We start from the raw sequence: 18,738 nt of genomic DNA, 5'->3' as shown, positions 1-18,738 counted from the left end.
TGAGAGCAAGGCAGTGGACCCCTGTCCAGTTCAACAACCTTACTGTTCTCTCACACCAAATCTGAAAACCAGTCTCAGGAATCCACCTCCGGGTCGTTGCCAAGAAACGCTTTTGTACCTCTAGAAAAAGAATCAATTATCATCTGAGGAAGAGATGGTGAAAAGCAGAGTATTAAATCAGAATATTGAAGCTGGAAGGAACTTGAAGGTAGATCTGAATGGAAAGGGTCCATAGCTAAAAAGAAAGCATTGGAGACAGAAGTGCAAACAGATTCTTGGGCAGAAGTCCAGAAGCCAAAACAGATTCGGGTACAGCTGCTGGGGGCGGGGAGCCTCCCCACTTATTTTGTGGCATCTGTGTATGCCACATGTGCCTCACTAGACGTCGCCTCAGCAGACTGTTGAGGCTGCTTAACAACAGAAAAGACTAGTGATTCTAGTGTAAGCATCATCTTTTACGTGAAAACCGATAAGCAACATTTTACACTATTTTCCATGAATAGACAACACATAATGGTAGAAACTGGCCATTCTGAGCAATAGAGCAGCCAACCTGCCCACGGGAAAGGACAGCGGGTGCGCGGCTGCTCACCTTCCTCCCACTTCCCGGCCATCGTGGCCAGCCTTGCCCCAGCCCTGCCAGGTGCTGGTGCCCCAGGCCATTCTCCTTCCCTGTCAGCTGAGTCCCACCCCATCAACCCCTCCTCTAAGAGGCACTGCCTGGAGAACAGAAATAAGGGCGAGGTAAGGTTCTAGAAGGATCCATCCAAGGAAAGTCAGCGTTCTGCCTGTTGTCTAATGTGTGATTTAGGGCAGTCAGGGGAAAAGAAGAGTCAGAAATACAATAACATTTTACAAACAATAAATTTATTTCCAAATCCTGAATTATAACCAAATTATAATTCCCCCTAGGTCTGTTGTGCTGTTTTACACAAGAATTTTAAAAAACATAGTCACAGCCATGTCATTTATATATCAAGTGTCCCGGGGACAGTTTATTTGAATATGGTGGGTCCGGCCACCTCTCGTGGTCCTGACAGCTGCTCTGCGGCCCCGCGCCTGCACCGAGAAACTCCCACCTCCTCCATGGCAGAGCCTGGCCTCAACAGGTGCCCCCAGGGCCATGATGTACACAAATGAAAGCACACAGATGAAACGGTTTTGTCGGCAGGCCTGGGCGCTCCAGCCATGGGGCTCAGGACTCAACACCTGGCCCCCCTCCTCTCCAGGGACAGCCTCAGCTCAGAGGCCAAAGCGGGCTGGTGTGCGGCGAGGGGTCATGGGTTCCCCTTGCTCTTTCCGACCTGGGGTGTAGATCTTTGTAGACCTGGAGACACAGAAGAGGGGTTAGGAATCGCACTGCTGCTCACTCCGGCCAGGACACACAGGAGGATGAGCCTGAGGTCTTGCTGCTTCTGTGTGTGAGCAGGCTTTGGGGCTGCAGTGTCTCCTCCCCTAGCACACTTCCACTCCCCCTGCCTTCCCTATTTGTGATCGGGAGCAGGATGAGATAGCACCTCTTTCTGATATCCACTGAGGCAGGTTATGAGATTTTTTAACAATTCCATTCATATCCCCTAGGTGAGCTATGGAGGTAGTCTTCCTTCCACCTCACCAGGCCGCCACTCCAGCTGTGGCTGGGCTTTGTCCCCCGTTCCTGGAAGTATCTCTAGACCCTTGGAATTTCCCAAGGGACTGGAGTGTCTCTGTTATTCACGGTGGACCACATCTGATAGTTTATGCAAATGAGATGACTCAGGATGGTGGCTGCCCTGTGATTAGAGGGCTGTGCTTTGAGCCTCGTGCTATTAGCCGAGCCTCTGGGGAGGGAAAAGGGGTTGGAGACTAAGTCAACACATGGGTCCTGCCCAATAAAACTCTGGGCACCAAAGCTCGGGTGAGCTTCCCTGGTGACAATACTCTGTGTAATGTGCCAGGAGGGTAACATGACCCCAAGGACAATGGAAGACTTCACATCTAAGACCCTCTCAGACCTCACTTTATACATCTCTCCCTTTGGCTGGTTCTGTGTCCTTTTGCTATAATAAAACTGTAATATGTATAGTACTTTCCTGAGTTCTGCGATGTGTTCTAGCAAATTATCAAACCTGAGGGAGTCCATGGGGATCCCCAAATTTGTAACAAGTTGGTGAGAAATGAGGGTGACCCTGGGTACCCCCCAACTTTCAGGTGGTGACTGAGGTGAGGGCAGTCTTGCAGAGACTGTGCCCTTCACCTGTGCGGTCTAACTCTAGGCACCAGGGCAGACGCAGGTGCCCAAGGCTCTCTCCGCCTTGCCTCTCCACTGTGGTGTCCAAGCCCTAGCCTGCTGGTAGAGCTGTGAGACCTACTCTGCCGCTCCAGCCCACCTTGGGCCCCATCACAACATAACAAACAACAACCAGGAGTTGCAGCTGTATTACCACCCCTTGAAAGTATGTCCGAAACCCCTCCCGTCTCCACGTGACCACAGTCAACTTGTCACCAATTCACCTCTGCACATTTAACCTCTCTTAAATTGCAACCCTGCCTCAGGGCCTGGTCAGTCCAGCTGGTGGGCTCCATCAGGACAAGAGTCCCGAGACCACAGCTCACCTGACACTACCCAGGGGGCTGCGCTTTTCCTGCTCCTGCCGGCGGGCCCGCAGCTGCTCCTCGGCCAGTGCCATCTCCTCCTCCATGGCAGAGGCTTCCTCTTTGGCCCGTCGGCGGTTCTCCTAGAGAAGGGAGAGGTACTGGGGTCACTGGGGATTGGCGGGTGAGGAGGGCCGGCCTGCACCCATCTCCCTGCTGCAAGCCAGGTGCTGGGTAGACCTTGCCAGCTCCCAAAGGCAGGGACACACAGCTCCCTGCCCCAGCACTGAGGCCTGCTTTTCTCACTGATCCAAGACAGACATTGGATGACTGAGTCCTCACCCTGTCATGCCTCAGCCTCCACTCAATTTGCTAAGTGCTTACATGCTCTAACCAAGTTCATAACCATGCCAGGAAGTACAGGAAATAGAGAAGACATGACATCTGGCTGGAGGGGACAGATATAGGAAGATGTGTGCGGGCCCGGCGTGGGGACGACTATGCTGAGAAGGGGGAAAGCTAAAGTCCACAGCATTCTGCAGCCCTACATCCAGCTGGTGGCCACCAGTGGACACCAAGAGTGTTAGGAGACCAAGAAGTAGGTAGAGAATTTTTAACGGAGGGTCAGGTGGGACCACTGAGCAATCTTAGTGTCTTCGAAAGTGGCACCACCAGACCTTATGTGCCTCCTGACTGGATCTAGAAGGAGGTTCACAGCACCACATGCATTTATGCATCCTTACCCAAAACAGCTGAATCTGAATCTAACCAAGGCTTTAGATTAATGACTAGCTTACAGAAAGCACACGGGATAGAGGCAAAAGTTAAATACCTTGAGGAAGCAATCAGCTCAAAACAGAACGTGGAACATTCTACAAGATGACCAACCTGTTTTCTCCAATAAGTCAATGCCATAAAAAACAAGTGGGGGCAGAGCTTGTTCCAGAATAAAAGACTTAATATATATAATGACAAATTTCAACGCCTGGATCTGAATTCAAGCAAATCAATTATAAAAAACTTATCTTTGGAATAAAAAAGGAAACATAAATAAGAACTGGAGACTTCAGCAACGTTAAGGATTAATTCTGTCGAGTAAGATTTGCACGGAGGTTATGTTTTAATTTTTGAAAGTCCTTTTAGAGACACACGTATATTCAAGTATTTATGGGTGAAAAAATACAATGTCTGAGGTATGCTTTAAAATATTCCAGGAAAAAACTCAGTATGTATGGAGCGGGGTGGGAATAAGAGAAACAAGGTTGGGCAGAATGTTGATAATTATGGAAGCTAAGTGAAGAACTCGTGGCTCATTATACTGTTTTTGTCCACTTTTATGAGTATTTGGACTTTCAATAATAAGTTGTCTTTTTTTTAAGGCTCAGCAGACCAAGCAAATGGAGTGGGTGGGGGGAGATCAGACAGACTAACCTGCCTGGATCACAACTTTTATGTTTGACAGAGAAGTGAAGGGAAGCCAGATGATGATGTGTCTTTAATACCAGGCTGAGGGGAAAACGGATCCCAGAGACAAACATCCTCCATAGAAAAGCACAGGATCCTTACCTGCCGAGACTTTCCTGCCTGTTTCACGCTGTAGAACATGGGGCCCAGCTCTGCCAGCCACTCTCCATCCACAGCAGTCACACACTGCATGTACTCCTGCAGGCAGAAGGGCCACAAAGCGGTGGTCACAGAAGGACCAATGCTTTGAGCTGTCCCTCCCAGGGCAGTCCCACAATTAGGAGCTATGTGGAAAGGGGCTACCCCTAGCCCTGTGAGGCTGAAAAAGGCAAGGGAAAGCCACAGACACTGGGATTCTAATCCCTTCTCCCATCCAAATTCCTCCATGCTTGAGAAAAAGGCCCCTATTGTCCAACAGAAAAGGCCCAGCCCCTCAGAAAACCCTTCTAACAACACCAAAAGGGCTTGCTTGTCCCAGGCAGCAAGGAGGAAACAATCCTGCTGGCACAGCCGAGGCCACTGGAATCTAGAGGTTAACTGTGTATCTATATAAACTTCCCCAAACCCCCAACTGAAAACCAACCTTAATTTCCCTCCAAGCAACGCATGTAGCCTTAAGCCTCCCAAGCTCAAAACCCATCCCAGAAGGCGGCAAAGGGTTATTACAAAGGCCTGGCCCAGCCAAGTGGGCCTACAGTCACGCAAGCTGCCTTGGAAAAGACTCACCTTGGTGGTCATGACCAACTCGTGATACACAATGTAGTCTGGGGTGTAGCCCATTCCAAAGAGGGAGCTGGTGGGGTGCAGGTGGCAGGGCATGCCTGTCCGGATATTCACATACTCCCCGATTCCCTAGGGAAGAGATGCAACAGGTGGCTACACAGCAAAACACTGCACATCTGGGCAGCTACCCAGTCCAATACTGTCTTGACACAGGCTTCTGGGGGAAGCCCAGATCTGCAGGACTGTACAATGAGACAGGAGACCTCTGCCCTCGAAAGAAGTATCAGGCCCAGAGGGGCCATAGCTCCACTGGGCTCACCTTGAGCTTGGCTGCCTGGTGGAAATAGGCAGCACAGATACACTTCCTGACAATGTCCCAGTCGGTGCCACACGAGGCCAGGCTCATCCGCTGCTGCACCATGATGTCCTTGAGCTGAGCCCGCACCTCCCGGACCTAGAGCAGGACACAGGTGAACAAGGACGGAGCCCTCCTTCCCTGCATCCCAACCCTCCTCCCAACATGCTGCTTGTCTCGGCCACTGCCCCCACCTTCCGCATGGCCTTGGCATGGATGAAATGATCGTTACACCAGATGGTAGAGTAATTGTTGTTCTTCCACTGCAGGTAGACGTTCAGGTAGGTCAGATGGTCACTCTCAGGGACTGCGAACTTCTCCCGGATTTGATCGCTCTCCTCCTCTCGGCCCTAGGAAGGAAAAAGGGAAGTCCAGGTCCAATGAGAGGAGCTATCTCACACTATCATCTACCCTCACCACACCTAAAAACACATCAACATAGTGCCCTGCCAATATAGGAAAAATAAATTAGTTTACAACAAAATATTTATTCTAAAATGTGAGGGCTCAGGCACAGCCATCCTAGAAAAAACTGCAAAACACTCCCTGAGAACCATGGATCTAGCCCATCCCTTCCCCTACCCCAACCGGCTTAACATAAAACAGCAAAACCACTCTTTGGAAACTGATTCCTGCCCCTCCCTCCACTCTGTCTTAACAACACAGAGAGAAACTACCCCCCCTCCCTCAACCTTCCTTGAGCCCATAACCTCCCGAGACCCCTGGGAGGGGAGGAGCCGGACAGCATCACCCACCTTGGGCCTGTAGAAGATGGCTGGGACCGAGAGCATGGACACGATGAGCAGGATCTCGGAGCTGCAGCCCATGTCACAGGACACGATGAGCATCTTGGACAGGGCCGGGTCCAGCGGGAACTCCACCATCAGCCGCCCGGTCGAGGTCAGACCACCTGGGAGAGAGGAGTAAATCCGCACTGTCAGTGGACACAGTGCCATAAGAGGGAGAACCCAGGCGCCAGAGCCCATGGGGCCCTGCCCGGCTCCCGGGGCCACAGCACCTGTGTTATCCAGGGCCCCGAGGATCCAGAGCTGATACATGGAGTTGAGCATGTTGTCCTCCGGGGGCGGGTCCATGAAGTGGAACTGCAGCAGGTCCTGCACCCCCAGGGACTTGAGCAGCAGCACCACGTTGGCCAGGTTGGTCCGCTGGATCTCAGGCACCGTGGTGGTCAAGAGCTCATTCTTGTAGGCGCTCTGGGTGTAGAGCCTGCGGGGGAGAAGACGCAGTCCTGCCGCACTTCCCACCATGCTGCCCGGCTGAGCCCCTCAAATATGCCGGGCTGTCTACACAGGGACCAACACTGGGCTTGTGCACCCAGAAGAGCCAGTGCAGATGAAAGCCACAGGTAAGGAGGAGAAGTCCTCATTTCTTCCCCCCACCTCCCCCTTTCCCTTACAATCACAAATCTCCACCTACTCAAAACTCAGTCCTGCCAATTCACCATTCTGGTGGAGTCTCCTATGTACTTGTTTCATTTCTGGAACCAATGAGCCTGGGACTAGAATTATGGCTGGGATTTTTTTTCTTTATATTTTTCTAGATTTTCTGAATTTCTATAGTTAATACATTATTTTTACAAATTGGAACAAAAAAGAGAGAGAGAGTAATTGGAGGAGGAAAAAAAGAACCGGTGCTGTAATTTGTTCACATTTATCTTCTGGGAGGAGGCCCACTGTAATCACTGGTCATCCGCTGCAGATACCTTCAACACAGGTCTTCCTAAAACCCAAGGCTGCTCAGACTTCAGGGCTGCCTGGGAAGGCAGCTTCTTCCACTCAGCAGCATGTGATGAGAGAACCAACAAGTGGCAGCCCCACCACTGGTTCCCGGCCTCAGGGATCACCTCTCTGCAGGATCACAGTCCAAGCCTTCCCACCCCAGCTGGGGCTCCACCCCAGAAAGCAGGCTAGCACAGGGCTCCTACCTGAAACACTGACCTGGGCCCGTCCTGCCGGCTCGCCCCGACCTCTGGTTGGCATTGGCCTGGCTGATGGGGTAGATCTGCAGAGCATCCATGCCAATCCTGGGGTTGAAGACCTAGGAGGGGACAGCAAAGACCTGACTAAGGACAGAGTGAGGGGGGAAAGGAAGGCAGGCTTGAGACAAACACAAACCCTGGTTGCTACACATCACAGAATGAAGCGATGTAAGCAGCCATCTTTCAGAACCAGGAACCTCAAGAAATTTTCCCTAAACACCAGCTCCGCAATCTCTATCGAGCTATGTAAACTGTCTACCTTGAGTTATCACAAGGATGGAATGAATCAAGCACATGGCAAAACCAGCACTCAATAAACACCACCACCACTTCCATGAGCAATCGTCGTTTGAGGGCCAAGGACCCAGGGCCTGCCTTCCCACCCCCTTGGCTGAGTTAGCTTTGGGTGAGGGCCCAGGACCCCGGTGCCTGTGTCTCCTCTTACCTTTAATTTACAATAACCAGAATCGATAACAAACATGATGCCATCGACAGTCAGAGAGGTCTCAGCAATGTTGGTGGCGACGATACACTTCCGAACGCCATCCGGAGCCTGGAGCCGGACAGGACACTCATGGTGGGAAGGCTGTAGGCCTTCAGGTAGGAAAAACCCCACAAGGAGAAAAGTACACCCCACCCGTGCCAGAAAAGTAACACCCTCCCTCTTGCCCTCCTTTGGGGGAGTCTGGGGGAATCCCAAGGTGGGGACCAATCTCACCTTCTGGAAGATTTTGGCCTGGAGGTCAGAAGGCAGCTGGGAATAGATGGGCAGCACAGCCAAGGCGGGCGCGTTCTCCAGTTCTTCCAGATGCTCCACAATCTGGTCTGAGGTCACCTGAGGGCACAGAGAGGAGCTGTGAGATACCAGATCCCCCAGTTCTCACACGAAGGACACACCCGTTCATCCCAGTCATGACTGAGGCACGCACCTCAATGTCCTCTTGGCCAGGCATGAAGATAAGGATGTCCCCAGGGGCCCCCGACAGATGCACCTGCAGAGACTGCTTCACTGCTGCCTCCACATAATCCTCCTGGGGGGTCTGCAAACCAGTGAGGGACACCGTCAGAGGGAATGCAGGCCAAGCCCCCACTGGGAACTGGCGACCCAGTTCCTGGTCAGGGGCTAGAGCCGATGAACTCTCAGGGCTGCCGCACCTGCAGACGGGCCTGACGGCCCTCCCTGAGCCCTGCGCGTCCACTCCAAAGAAACAATCAAGCGAAACCTCCCCAGAGCACAGTCCTTCGCCTTCAAGCCCTATAGCTGCAGGCTCCCAGGGTCCCCACAAAACCTCTTCCGACTCAGTGTGCCACTCCACATCCCCCAACCAGCTCCTCAACAAAGTTCAGGTCAGTTCCAAAACAGGGCCTCAGTACCTTGCTGAAGAGGATGTCAACAGGGAAGGTACGACCAGGGATGTGGAAGATGGGGACATTCCCAAAAAAGGAAGCAAATTTCTCTGCATCCATGGTGGCCGATGTGACAATGAGCTTCAGGTCTGAGCGCCGAGCCACCACCTAATAGAAGAAGTCAGTCAGAGGCTTTCCCCACAGTTTTGGGACCCTTGGCTTCTGCCCTCTAGTCTCATCGGCATCACTACCAAATGAAACATAAGTCAAAGCTGACGGATGGCTCATTAGATTCATAACAATCCTGAACTGAAGCCGTGGAGCCACAGCCAGGAGAACCATGAGTCACTCAGCTGAGCAAGAACAGAGTAAACCACCACCAGGTCTGAACCCGCAGCCAAGGGCCTCAGGGGCAACTCAGCCTGTCAAAGACCCCCTCAGCTTCCCCAGGCTAGACCCCAGCCCGCCTGGAGTGCCTCGCCACTAACTCCTGGCAGGGCGGTGGTCCAAGCCCCACAGGCACAGAGGCTGGACCCGCAGCCCTCACCTCCCGGAGCAGCCCAAAGAGCACGTCGGTGTTGAGGGAGCGCTCGTGGGCCTCATCCATGATGATCGCGCTGTAGTGATCCAGGTCTGCTTCCCGGAGGGACTCTCGCAGCAGGATCCCATCAGTCATGTACTTGATCAAGGTGCTTTCTGAAGTGCAGTCTTCGAAACGGATGGCATAACCCACCTGGAGGCCAGAGAGACCGCTCAGAAGCTCTGGGCGCCCAGTCGCCACTGCACACCCCGAGCTGGGTCCAGGCCTCAGCAGATCAGCCCAAATGACAGAAGCTACTGGGCAAGAACTCAGTTCAGCCCTTGCGCCCACTCACCTCCTCACCAAGGTTGCCCCCCATCTCTTCACTGACTCTCTTGGCCACCGACATGGCAGCCACACGGCGGGGCTGGGTGCACCCGATCATCCCATAGTCCGTGTAACCATCTTCGTGCAGGTACTGGGTCAGCTGAGTGGTCTTACCACTGCCTGTCTCCCCAACCACGATCACGATACTATTATCTCTGCAAGGAAGAGAAGATAAAGGGTGAATCAGCCCGAGTGGAAGGCCACCTCCTACCCCCACCTGCGGCTATCCAAGGAGTGTGCCTGCGCAGGGAGGAGGATTTCCCTGGGAAAACGGTCTCATACTGAAACACCCTCTAAAAAGTCTGGAAGACAGTATGGTTTAAACAAATGAACTGAAACAAAACGATGCCATCTTGCTTACTTCAAGCAGGGTAGCCCAGGGCACCCAGGTGAAGGGAAAAAATCCTTTCCCTTCTCCATCAGATGTCATACCCAAGAGAAAAAGAGCTACAGAGTACACACAGGAGAAAATGGGACACCTGATTCAACAGTGGAATCCCGACCCGGGGTGGACGCAGTTACCTGATAATCGTGAGCAGTTCCTGCTGCACAGCAAAGATGGGCAGGTACTGCCTCTGCTCCAGAATAGACTTCTTCTTTGCGAATTCACTGCTGGCTTCGCTCTTTTTCTTCATGTGGTCTGCAAACTTCTGCTCTGTCCTGAGGACACACAGCAGCCTAAGCGCCCTGCACCGTTTCCCACATCTTCTCTCCTGACTGGGTGACTGCCCTGCTTCCTACACCCAGAAGTGAGCACTGCTTCAAATATGCAGTGTATCTGTGAGACGCTAGAGCTGCCAGGTGCTGCTCATCTCCTCTGGCCTAAGAGACCAGACTGCTGTCTGAGAATCCATCATCCAAAACCTGCTCAACGCCCCCAGGACAGACAGCTGCAGAGGGCTCAGAGGAGCTACAGATTAGCCAGTGGCAAATCCTCTGCCCTGAAAGACTTCAGCCAGAAGAGGAGCTGAAATCCACAGGTCATTACCTTATATGGAACAACCCTGGGCAATGTCAGCACCACACTTAACAGGCTGAAAGGAGGAGTTGTGGTTACAGTCATGACCAAGGTCAGACTCCCTCCCACCTCTTGGTGGGACAGCAGAGTCCATAAGGCTTTATTTTTAAAGAACTGTGAGAACAATCCCACTTGATGTTTACCTACAGCTTCCACTGAAAGCGCTCAAGTATCCAACACACGTACATCCCCAGGCTGCAGAGCGCAAAAGGAACCAGTCCTACCTTACCTACATTAGTCTACAGTCTCCACTCATCCCTTCCCCAAGAGACTTTTCCTCCAACAGATTGAGCCCACGCTCTGTCAAGCTTCCTGTTTCTAACATCCCAGTCACTCCCGGTCAGCTAACAATGAACACCTATGGGATTAAATTAACTAGAAACTAACAAGTGCTGATCAATAGCACCAACTTCTCACTTCTCACAGGGTTATAGAGAATTATTAACTCAGATGACAGTTTTGTAGGATTTCAGAGTGTTCACTGAGATTCAGAAGGGACATTTGAGTTCAGCCACCTACACAATGAGGAAAGCCCAATAAGCAGTTATCCAACATCTGCTTAAATACCTCTATGAGTGGGGAAGTCACTACCTGAGAAGACAACCCTTTCTACTTTCAAATCTCTGTTAAAAATAGTTCTTCCTTAGATTGAACTAAAATCTAAGGGTGCAAGGCACACTCTCCCACACTGAGCATCTGAAAGGCACTCTAGCAGAGTGGCTAAGAGTGTGGGCTCTGAAACGAGACTGTCTGGGTGCGATCCTCACTCCACCAGTTACTAGCTGGGTGACCTCAAACAAGTTACTTAACCTCCCTGGACCTCATCCTACGCACATGAAAAATGGGAAAGATTACACCTGTCCCATGGGACTGTCATGAGAATCCAATGACAATATCTGTTGAATTCTGTGGTGCTGCCTGGCACAGAAGAAGCTCCTGCAGTATCAGGGGCGACAGTAGGAATGTTATCTCAGAAAAGTTGAAAAGACCAGGAGGAAGGGACCAGAGACTCAAAATGACATCATTTTCCTATTCGTGAGTGACGAATCCTATCGGACCCCTTGAGGCCCCATCTTCAGAGACACCCGCTGCTGGCGAGACTCCTACCTGTAGTCCACTTTACCGTCCTCTGTCAGAGCTTTATCCGGCTCTTCCTCTTTTTTGACACCCATTATATCTCCCAGTTTGGTTCCAGCCAGTTCCCAGTGTTTGTGTTGAGCCTGAAAAAGACACAAAAAGTCAACCTGCTCCATCCCGTGGCACAACTGTGGTCCACAGAAAATCAATCCCATCTGACAACAGGCTTCATCTAGCAGGCAGTAAATTCCCACAAGGCAGCAGAGGCACCAAGCCGTGCCTCCCAATCTTATGCCTGAAGCTCCTGAGACACCAGGCCCCGGATTATCTTAACTGAGGCCCTGGAGGAGGAATGCAATACCCTCCCACAAGGGCTGTTTCTTGCTCTATGAGTTTCCTCTAACTGCCAATAGGAACCCTACCTGTGAGGTGGAACGTGATCTTTAAAAAGAAGAAAAACAAAAACAAAAAAACAGAAAAATAGGCAGATACTCTCTGGTCCTAGAAGACGAGAAACCAACCTTTTTGCGTTCCTTTTGCTCCCTGTGCTTCCGCACTGTTTGACTGCCTTTTCTAGCGATAATGGCCAGGTCAGAAGTGGCGTCCTTGACTGGAATCACAGGCTCTGGCTGCAGGAGGTTGAGGAAAAAGAGAAATTCTGTGCTGACCATTAAACTCAACACAAAGGTCCACTTCGTACTGGCCCTAGTAAATGAAGGGTTGCTACCCTACTCCTATCATGATGGGGCTTTTTTCCTCTCCTTTCCTTTCCCTTTCTTTCTTTTCCCATTTCAGGCTTCTCTGAGCGTTCTTCTCTCTGACAACAGAGGACCCTCACCTGCTTGGTGAAGACGATGCGCCCATCCAGAAAGGGAGGCACCAGGTTATGCACCATCAGATGGACCTTGGCTGCACTGTCCTCTTCAAAGTCGTCGTCCACCTCCAGCCGATGCACCACCCCGCTGGTGAGCATGCGGTTGGTCTCCCAGCGTTCGTTATCCTGTGAGGACACAGGGGAGGCCACGTTAAGACTGCAACTGCAAGGCCATCCTGAAAGGTCCCAGGCGAGGCCACGCAGAGGGTCCTGACGGAAGGGCCACAGGGGCTGCGGAGATGTCACGGGCCTCTCTACCCTGCAGCTCCTTAGACAGAAGAATCGCTGATCCCAAATCACCTGCAGTACTCTTCCCAGAAGCAACCCGTTATATCTAAGGCAGAAACTCTATATGGATACACAAATGGCAACTGTCTCTGGCCCCGCTCAGAGACACAAAGGACGCACCGCAGAGCCGGGTCCTGACCTCCCAGTTCCCATCAACAGCACCCCTCCAGGAACCACTGCAGAAGACGGAAGTCGTGATTTGGGTTGGGTTTTTCTTAAGTTACTGATAAGTTCCCTGCCCGCCCCTCTGCCTCCAGAGGAATCGCTAAGTCTGTGACTTCAGCAGCGGGGAGACAAGCCGTGCCGTCAGCAGGTGCATGTGACCTGCCGCTTCTCCAGCTGAATCTGCTCCATGTGCTGTGGGCAGCCTCACCTCATTGATCTGCCTCCGCTGAGCTGAAATGCGCTTCTGCTTCTGTTTGTGCAGATGCTGCTCCCGCCTCCTCACGTAGTCCTCGGAGGAGTAGGCCAAGGGGTTGTGGAACTCATCATATCCCTCATCCATCATGTACCAGTCCCGGTCAGCTTGCTGCGGCACAAGAGACAAAGCAATAAGAACAAGGCACAGATCGAGTTTCTGCGGAAGACGTGGCCAGAAGGGGAGGAGGTGTTTGGTAAGAAGTCACTGGTGCAGCATAGCAATCCTTGGGAGAGGCGCAAGAGAGGCTGTAAGACGAGCCACCTAGAGAAGCACAGTTTACAGCGCAGCCCACCATGACAGCACTTCTTACATTTACCACACGGTGGCACCAGCACACAGCCGAAAAAGTTAAGTCTGACCTGCATTTGGTGAGAAGTTTCACCACAGAGCCTTTGCCTGGAAAGATATTCCAGGGTTTCGAGACTGAACGTGGCTCAACGTCCGGTTCCACTACAGTGTAACCCATGACGCTTGTGCTCAGACACCCCCGGTCACCCACTCACCGACAGATGGCCACCACCCCTCATTCAGTCCCTCGAAGATGTAGTTTTTACCCTCTGGTCATCCTCCCATTGCTGCCGCTCCTCTTCTGTGTCAAATGCAATTCCTTCTTCGCCATCCTCACGTCTCCCTGCGGGAGAACACGTAGCAGGTCAGTCTGCACGGTCCCAGCCCATCCCCAGTGGCCTCACACAGACCTGCCAAGCAGCACAGCCCCAGCCCGGCTTTGTCCAGCCCCACCAGGAAGAGCGACCCTGCTTCCTGCTTCCCACTTCCACCCTGCCTTACCTCGGCCCCTGGACAGACGTGGGGTGGACCCCAGGTGTCTTCTGTCATCGGCCCACTCATTGTATTTGTAGGATGGGGTTGGCAGAGGTGTGTCGTCTGAGTACCTGCTCCTTACAGACCTGGGAAACAGTATAACCAGCCTCACTAAATAGTCACTAAGCTGAGATGTGTTCTCCAGCCACCATCTGCCCTTCCAGCCCCAATCACGCCCACCCTGTGCCGCCCACCCAGAGAACCTGGACTGCTCCACCCAGAACATCACCTGTCCCTATCTCGACTGGACAGCCGATGACTCCGCTCAGAATCCCGATAGGAAGGCGTTGGGGAGGGCGATTCCCACTGTGAGCGCTTGGAGGAGCCATAGCCACTGTCCTCTTCATCCCAGGTAGACCTTGAAGGGGTGGCTGCGTCTGGGCCACAAAAGACATATCCACAGGAAACGTCTAAGACATGGCTATAGAGCCATTAGGTGAAAGTCAATTCACCAAATTTCTTTTACTATTTATAAACTTTGCACCTATTTGCAATGGATAAGATGGTTTTGACAGCTTTTAAAGATATCTGAATTTTAACGGTCCAGTTTTCATCTGTGCTCGTAACAGTTTAAGGAATGTCCCGTTTATCTCTGCAGCACATCCCTCTTGAATGTACATATTTCTTTGTATTAAAACCTTCTTCTGCCCCTACCCCACCGACCCCCAGCTCCCTAGTCTTTCCTACCATTTGGAAAACTGGCCACTCAGCAAACGGGCAAATCATGTTAAGGGAGCATATCTGTCTCCCCAGAGAAGTCCACGGCCTTCCCAACTGAATCAACTGACTCAGAACCAAGTATTTCCAGAAATTCATGGTGGAATCAGGAATTCCAACACAGTTCCACTGAGGATGAGAGTCACTCACCCTGCCTCTCATACACTGGGCTCTCACAAACGACCACAAGCAACAGCTCAGACTACCTTTAGGCCGGTGTCGGGGGCTCTCGGGTTCGTTTCTTCTGCCGCCGCGCTCTGACCCTCCATCTCGCTCCGACCTGCTGCCGTGCCTGTTTCTATCCCGCTCATCTGTGAGGAGTCACCGGCAGAGTTTAGAAAACAGGTGTCCCATCCTGACTTCCACCCATCTTCACCCTAGAGAAAGGACAGGCCTCCCCACTCACTCACAGGTGCAACCTCACTGCTCTAATGCGATCCATGGGCTCCTGAAACTCACAAATCCCCATTCTTTCAAGGACAAAAATTAGTTACTGGCTAGAAAGTTTCAAACTCACAGTAACAGTTATTTTCCTGCAAGAATTCAAAAAAGAATAGTTACAAGTCTATAATGAATAGTTATTTAATAGTTACAAGCCTACCAGCTACAGAACTCAAACAACGCTGAGGAAAGCCAGTACTGGATTTTATGTCTAGCTTTGCTCCACAGCACCGTCCTTTTTCTCTCGCCAACACTAGTGTCAACTGATTTCTCAAACATATTACCCATTTTCACCTTTATCACCAATTTTCAGGATAAAATGGGGACCACACACTCAAGCAAAGCAGCTATGTTGCAAGTAACAGCTCTTTTCTTAAACTGCCTGCTAATCCCAATACCAACAGGGTCAAAACCAACCAGGCTGACATGAAAATGGAGTTCCCTTATTAACGGGTGTTATAAAAACTCCCACAACAGGAAAAAGGCCGACGTGTTAATTCAGGTGCTTAGCAGGCACCAGGAACTCTGCTGGGCAGTTCACCTCTGTCTCTCCTGCGGTCACAGTCTCGATCCCTCGACCTCTCCTTCTTCCGATCCTTTTCTTCTTTGGACGAGGCGTAGACACCATGTTCCCGCCACTCCCGCTCTCTCTGCCGACTGCGTTCCCAAAACTCTTCACTCACACCACCAGGATGGGATGGAGTCTCTACCCGAGCAGATCGATAATGTCTGAAACAGGGAGGGCGGCTGGTAAAGGGCTTATCCATGGAAGAAAAACCTGCCCCAAACCTTTGGCCAGGTCAAACATGCGACCTGGCCTTTTCCACTTTATCTCCCTGGTACGGCAGGTTTGCATATGGCAACAACCATAAGCGCTTCTAATCTCCATCATCTACTCTTTAGGTGCCTTTGAGTCTTCCCCCAGATCTGAAGAAAATACCAATTCCTATCTAGCCTCAATGTTATAGAATCATAGTAAAATCATAAAGTCCTAAATGTTCAACAAGAAAACTGAGAGATGAACATGAGACGCTATTTTCTGGCCTCCGTTTTCATTCCCTCTGGGGCAGTCCACCCAAAGGCTCTTACCTGTCTTTTCGGCTACTGTGGCCAGCCTGGTCACTGCCCTCCTCCTCAGCATCCCTCTGGTCATCCTTACTCTCTTCCCAGTCCTTATAGGAAGAGATTCTGGACTTCTTCTTGTCCTCCCCATCATCCTTCTCCTCTTTCTCCCTCCTTTTCAGGGAAGCCAACAAGTCTAGTCCCAGCAATGAAGGGCGGGGAGCAGGGGCCTTGAAGACATGCTGCTCACTAGATGCACTTTTGGTCCTGAAAATAAGACCGCCAACCTGGGAGTCCACATCAGTGCCTTCCAATCGATGGATCGAGGCATCCTCGCTGGTGTCCTCCATGACAGGCTCTGGGATTTCTCTGGAAGGAAAACAAACCATTTGATATCAGACATAAGAAGGGAAAAGGCTTGGCTCTGCTACATCCCAGAATAACTGTAGGTATATGGATCTCGGTGGGGGTTGACCTCCCCCTCAAGATCAGAATTCCTTTAGTTACCTCTTACCAAGACCTGTCCATCAAGTCATCGACAATCTCAAAAGATCTTCCTACTTCCACCCCAACACACGTCAGAAACAGATACACACACACACACCAGGATCCAAGAGGGTATCATCCAGGCAAGAACAGACCTCACTAAGGGACACTTACTAGAGCATTATGGCATCTATAAAGGGAGTTTAGGGAAAACACCACTAGATTTTAAATCAGAAACCTGTTAGAACCCAGGCTGTTGACATTTTCTACTTGTATGATTGTAAGCAAATAACTTAATCTTTGGTTAGGCATAATTTCTACACCTGCAAAATGGAAGTACTTTTTGCTCTATCTAATCCATGGAGTTACTGTGAGCATCAAACAAGAAAGTGTATGTGAAAGCACTCTGTAACCATGAAGAGTTACATAAATGTCATCGTTACATTATTTCACTTGCTGTGCTCCAAGGTACTGATTTGGGTCCCTCACCATTTTTTTACACAAGTTCTTCCTCCTCTCCCTACCTTTAAACTACAGATATGGCAGAGTTGTTGATGTATAAGACTACCATCCATGTGATCCATACTTTAATGGATTGTGTTTTGTAGAAAACACTTCTCTCACAGCAGTCGAAATCTATTTAGTAACAATTCAAGTTCACCAAAAAAAAAAAAAAAACAATTAATGAGAATCACCAGGATAGGAAATGATATTTCTGAAAAGTAGTTAACTGTAGGATTTTCTGGCACTCAACTTATAACAAATACCTCTTTACCTCCCACTATACACAATCTACTTATAAACATATCCCATTCTGAGTGCTTGAATAATTTCCCTCATTCCAACAAGCCAGTAAAGCAAAGAACTGTCAAGGGATAGGGTACCACCAGAATCCAGAATGTTTCACCCAGCTCTAATTAACATATACAGCTCTATAGAAGAATATTGCTAAACAGACTGAACATATAGTATGAACAACAGTTGCATTTTTAAAAATTTCATCAGGCAGAAGAGAAAAGGGAAAGCTACCTATTGGTGACATCTATATTCATGTGAGGAAATCTAAACAGGAAGGTAGGATTTACATGCTCTGCTCAGTAGTCTGAACTAGAAAATATACTTCTAGAATGTCATTTTATGCAGAAGAGAGAACCTTGTCTGTCTTGTTGACTGCTTTGCCCAGTGCCTAGCAAAATAAACGTTTGAGGAATAAATGAATGAATGAGTTTAAACTGATTAAAGGAAACAGGGAGCCAGAAATTTCTAGGGACAACAAAGAAAGATGCCAGCAGCACAGGAAAAGGAGTCTGACAAACAGGACAACTAACAGCTGAGAAAAGTAAATAAGAAGCTAAGTGTTGGCTTGTGAAGAATAATTAGTGGCAAAGAAGCCACAAGAGGTACAAGAAAAATAATGAAGAAAAAACTTGATACATTCATTCAACAATTACTGAGTGCTTTCTGTGAGCCAATCGCTGTTCTGGGCATTAGAGATAAAGAAGAGAACAAATCAGACAAAAATCCCGAACTTTTTGGAGTTGATATTCTAGTAAAAGATATCACCTGGTAGAGATACCACTGTGAGAGAGAAGAGGAAGACAAAAGGAGCCCTGCTGGGGTCGGTGTCCGTCTGGGAGTGGGCTAATAGGAAGATCTAAGGAAGTGAGCAGGGTGATCCCCCGGGCAGCATCCCTGGACTTCTGCGAGGCCACGCCAGGAAGCTGGATCTGACCTGAGCAAGGAGAAAGGCCGGTCTTGCAGGACTTGGCAGCATCCCTAAGGTGAGTAACGCAAGTTGGGTGACAGGGACAAGACTTTCCAAACCTGGGCCCGAACCTGAGCGAGGGGCCGAGATCTGCCGCTTGGAGCCGCCACGATTGGCGAAGAAAAGGTCGGAAAGGAAGAAGGGACACTCACCTCACCAAGCCCGACTCTCGGGACCTTCTGTCCCGGATTCTGGGGCGCTGGCGCCGCCACTCCTCGCTCAGACCGCCTCAGAGAGCCAAAACCCGCACCTTGAAAGCGGCCATTATTGTCCCATAAGACTTTGCGCGGCCCCCCTCTATCCATCCAAAGATACCATCGAGAGCAGCCCGAAAAACGCCCGTTCCTAGTGCGGGATAGAATGCTTACAAGGCTAGACTGTCTTTATCTGCGGCTCTG

The 18,738-nt window shown here is 50.6% G+C and overlaps 1 protein-coding gene across 1 annotated transcript; it reads right to left on the bottom strand.

Moving 5' to 3' along the window:
• Positions 1-850: 850 nt before the first annotated feature.
• Positions 851-18,727, bottom strand: DHX38 (DEAH-box helicase 38). Its single transcript, XM_082606779.1, has 27 exons — positions 18,493-18,727; positions 16,117-16,458; positions 15,569-15,756; positions 14,793-14,897; positions 14,099-14,246; positions 13,837-13,955; positions 13,602-13,678; positions 13,000-13,155; positions 12,303-12,464; positions 11,986-12,093; positions 11,495-11,607; positions 9,892-10,029; positions 9,338-9,524; positions 9,010-9,195; positions 8,490-8,630; positions 8,045-8,155; positions 7,834-7,950; positions 7,561-7,668; positions 7,062-7,174; positions 6,135-6,343; positions 5,872-6,026; positions 5,311-5,466; positions 5,081-5,215; positions 4,765-4,890; positions 4,141-4,236; positions 2,596-2,717; positions 851-1,327 (listed from the first exon to the last, which is right to left on the bottom strand). Exons 2-27 carry the CDS (start codon positions 16,437-16,439, stop codon positions 1,243-1,245), a joined length of 3,684 nt encoding a protein of 1,227 aa, XP_082462905.1. The 5' UTR covers positions 16,440-16,458; positions 18,493-18,727; the 3' UTR covers positions 851-1,242.
• Positions 18,728-18,738: the final 11 nt, after the last annotated feature.

Source organism: Mesoplodon mirus (assembly GCF_964341445.2).
Source record: "Mesoplodon mirus genome assembly, chromosome: 19".
Lineage (NCBI taxonomy): Eukaryota > Metazoa > Chordata > Mammalia > Artiodactyla > Ziphiidae > Mesoplodon > Mesoplodon mirus.
The sequence above is the reverse complement of the archived record's forward strand: the minus strand, read 5'-3'. Positions and strand labels throughout refer to the sequence as shown.

What these genes read in the sequence shown, in the direction of transcription:
- DHX38 (XM_082606779.1), bottom strand. Translation starts at nt 16,439, where the DNA reads ATGGAGGACACCAGCGAGGATGCCTCGATCCATCGATTGGAAGGCACT. An exon ending in AGGCCAAAATCTTCCAGAAG is followed by an intron (nt 7,669 to 7,833) that starts GTGAGATTGGTC and finishes GTCCGGCTCCAG; the next exon opens with GCTCCGGATGGCGTTCGGAA. An exon ending in CGGGGCCCTGGATAACACAG is followed by an intron (nt 6,027 to 6,134) that starts GTGCTGTGGCCC and finishes CCTCTCTCCCAG; the next exon opens with GTGGTCTGACCTCGACCGGG.